The 3,831-nt window shown below is 41.6% G+C and overlaps 1 protein-coding gene across 1 annotated transcript; it reads left to right on the top strand.

The window, feature by feature from the left end:
- The first annotated feature begins 571 nt into the window (after window positions 1-571).
- Window positions 572-2,804, top strand: LOC110710022. The gene is made up of 2 exons (XM_021888286.1): window positions 572-1,264; window positions 2,757-2,804. The coding sequence occupies exons 1-2, from the start codon at window positions 572-574 to the stop codon at window positions 2,802-2,804; spliced, it is 741 nt and encodes a 246-aa protein (XP_021743978.1).
- The last annotated feature ends 1,027 nt before the right edge of the window (window positions 2,805-3,831 follow it).

The raw sequence follows: 3,831 nt of genomic DNA, 5'->3' as shown, positions 1-3,831 counted from the left end.
CAACGTCGAAAACTCAAGTATGAGCCAAGAGATATATTTGGGATGATCCCATTTTATTGAAGAGAGGGGTCGATGGTTTGTTGAGGAGATGCTTCCCCAACGATGAGGTTCAAAGTGTTCTCCATATGTGCCACTCTTCTCCTTGTGGTGGGCATATGAGTGCTCAAAAGACCACCTTAAAGGTTCTACAATCTATGCTCTTTTGGCCTTCTCTATTCAAGGATGCTTGGATTTTTGTTAAGACTTGTGATAGATGTCAAAGGATGGGGAATATTTCTAGGAGGGATGAAATGCCGCAAAACCCCATCCTTGAGCTTGAAGTTTTTGATGTGTGGGCTATAGATTTCATGGGCCCTTTTATTTCTTCATATGGGAACAAGTATATTTTGGTTGCCGTTGACTATGTCTCAAAGTGCGCGGAGGCCGTGGCTTCCCCTATGAATGATTCTAAGGTAATGGTTAATCTTTTTCAAGAAAGTGATTTTCCCGAGATTTGTTATTCCAAGAGCCATAATTAGTGATGGAGGGTCACATTTCAAGCACCACACCTTCGTTCGACTTCTTGATAAATATGGAGTCTCATAAGCTGGGGCTTGCTTACTACCCTCAAACGTGTGGTCAAGCGGAGATCACCAATAGAGAGCTCAAGGTGATCTTGGAGAAGACGGTTGCTAGAACAAGAAGGGATTGGTCTTCTAAACTCCTCGACTCTCTATGGGAATATAGGACCGCCTTCAAAACTCCAATAGGGACCACTCCCTATAAGCTTGTCTATGGGAAAAATTGTCACTTGCCCGTAGAGATGGAGCATCGAATGCATTGGGCAATCAAGCAAATCAACTTTGATCTCCATAGTGCGGGTGAGCAAAGGCTTCTAGAGCTACATGAGTTAAAGGAGTTGAGGATGAATGCCTACGATAGCGAAAGCATGTATAAGGCGCGGACTAAGGCTTGGCACGATGCTCAAATTGTCAAGAAGGAATTTTTCAAAGGCCAAAAAGTCCTCTTATTCAAATCCCGCTTGAAGCTTTTCCTGGGCAAGCTTAGGTCAAGGTGGAGTGGGTCGTACATTATCACGGAGGTGTTTCCATATGGTTCTTATGAGATTTCCCAAGACGGGAAAACTCCATTCAAATTGAACAGTTACCGGCTCAAGCCCTACTACGAAGGATTCCCAAGTGATAAACCAATTTCTGTGACTCTTCTTGTTATGCATCATCAATTTGACCCTCTTGATCGATTCAAGGAACGTCGAGCTAATGACGTAAACCAAAAGCGCTTTCGGGAGGCAACCCGAGTCTTAACCCTTTTCTCTTTCTTATTTTCTTGATGCTTTGTTATTTTCCTATCTACAATGTTGGATTGTTGGATTTCTGAGTTTTGATTGTATTGGAATTTTTGGTATGCTTTGCCTTAGCATGATGGTATGGTGTTTAGTGTGTTTTGAAGAGGGGTGTTTGTGCATATTGTGTTGCAAAATGAGCATTTATTAAAAAAGCTAGGTGGTTCGATCGAACTCCCTGAAGGTTCGGTCGAACTTTTTAAAAGGTTTGCCCGAACCTTCTTGTGTTCGGTCGCACCCCCTCTGGAACCTAAAGTTGAAAACTTTCTGCAAGAATTGTAGAAATTAAAAATTTAGAGTAGGTTCAACCGAACCTTAGGTAGGTTCGCCCAAACCTTGGTTCACCCAAACAGCACTGAGTTCGGTCACACCTATTCTGCAATCAAAAGCTGGAAAGTTTCTGCCCATTTTTTTAATTTGGAGTTAGGGAGCAGGTTCGACCGAACCATGAGCAAGTTCGGCCGAACCATTTCAACAGTTCGACCGAACTTACCCAAGGTTCGGCCGAACCTTTGTCGAAGTTAAAAAAAAAAGGGGGCTGCTCTTCATTCGGCACTCTCTCTCTTTATTCTCCTCCTTTTCACTCTAAACTCCATTGCAATCCCCTCCTACAACCTCAAACCTCCATCAAAATCACTCCAATTTTCTCTTTTTCTTACTTATTTTCCATCCTCTACTCCATTTCTACAATCTCCACCAAAAATTCCTCACAAAAATCCCATCTTTTCATTTCCCCCGATTTCTAGGGTTTTGAGTGTTTTGGTGTTTTTGGGTTTCTACTTACTTACAATCAATTGTGGTATGGTTTTCCTAACTTTTGCAAGTTTGTTTCTTCAATTTCTCATAGTTTTACCATGTTTTGCATGTTTAAATATGAATTGTGGTATTCTTGAAATTGTTAGTAATAACTTGTTTGATTCTTGTGGTTCTTTGGATTTACTTGTTGCAATTGATTGGTAATTGATAGTAGAACATGTTGTTATCATGATTATGCATGTATACCTTAGTTTTATTTGATCTCAATGTCTTTGCTTAAAGATGTTGATTTCATGCTAGGGTGTTCATGCTACTATTTGATGATTGAGGAATTCATGAATTGGATGTTGTTGGAGAATGATTCTTGTTGTTTTTGGTTGATTTTGATGGTTTGGTGAATGATTATCACGTAATTAGGAGACATCATGCCAAAATTCACCTAGAGTTTGTTAGGACTTATATATGAATGTCATAGGGTTTCTTGCCCATGCCTTGGTTTAAATGTGTCCATTTATGCCTTGAATTGTATTGTTGTCATCCTCTACATCTATTTCACAACTCAAGACAACTACTTTCATGCATACACTTTTACCGTGGCTAGCTTCTTGTGTCATCTCTTATCAAATTGTCTTAATAATATCTCTTGGTAATTTTGTAGAATCATGGTTTTCGGCAAAAGCAAGTCAAAGAGGTAGAGAGTGGGTGAATCTTCATCAACGAGTTTCCCGCCTCCTCCTGTCATAAATGATCTTAGCATAATTTCTCCGAATGAGCACTTTTGGGATGTCTACAAAGCCCTCATCAATCGTCCCATCCGTTCAACAAGGTTCTTTTGTCCTAGAACATTGCAAAAGCTCGGTATTTTGAATGAGGTAGTTCGGTTGACACAAAATTTTGGATGGGGGTGACTTCATCCACCTCAACTCTCACACCTATGAGCGAGTAACTTTGGAATTCCTTGCCTCTCTCCGCAAGGAAGTAATGGAGCCGGAGTCTAACGATGAGGAACCTCAGCTTATGATACATTTTCGCATGTTCAATGAGGATCACTCCCTCACCAAGAGTGATCTAAATGATAACTTCCATTGGCATGCGACCGGGCTAGATCATCCTGGCGAGATGACTTCCACTCATCGCATCCCCTACAACGAGCAAGAATGGTGGAGGAGCATATCCATTAGGGATAGTTTCCGAACTAACACATCTAAGGTCAACAACATCATCCACATATCCATGAGATACTTTGCTCGGCTTCTCCAATATGTCGTGTTCTTCAAAGCAAACCTCGACTCAATGGTTAAGGATGAGGTAGCTTGTCTATTTTTAGCCGACAACCCTCAGCGCCTCAATTTCCAATGCTACTCCACCTTCATCCAAAGGCTTTTGGATACTCGGGACAACTGTCTTGGTGACGACATTTTTATGGGGGGCATGATCATTATCATTGCCCTTTCCTTGAAGAATGGAGCTTACAAGGAACAAATAGAAATGATCCCATTTGTGCACCAAACCCGAGAGAAAGTCACCAACGAGTTTCCTCCCTATTCTCTCTCCCTTATTGCTCTCCGTCAAAACCCCTTCATAAACTACTCCACAAGCAAGCGCAAATTCATCCTCTTAGTGGATAAAGAGGTTGAATGGTGTGTCCTACCGGACCCATCTCTCACTACGGTGGACCACTCCTCTCCTATAAAATGGAAGATCCCCCGGCAGCACATCCCCAATGAATTGAG

This window comes from Chenopodium quinoa, unplaced genomic scaffold (genome assembly GCF_001683475.1).
Source record: "Chenopodium quinoa cultivar QQ74 unplaced genomic scaffold, ASM168347v1, whole genome shotgun sequence".
Taxonomy (NCBI): Eukaryota; Viridiplantae; Streptophyta; class Magnoliopsida; order Caryophyllales; family Amaranthaceae; genus Chenopodium; species Chenopodium quinoa.
This window is presented reverse-complemented; position numbering and strand designations above follow the sequence as displayed.

Excerpts from the sequence above, each read along its gene's own strand:
- LOC110710022 (XM_021888286.1), top strand. The coding sequence starts at position 572 with ATGGAGTCTCATAAGCTGGGGCTTGCTTACTACCCTCAAACGTGTGGT. Across the intron at positions 1,265-2,756 it reads AGGAACGTCGAGCTAATGAC|AATCATGGTTTTCGGCAAAA; the intron begins GTAAACCAAAAG and ends GTAATTTTGTAG.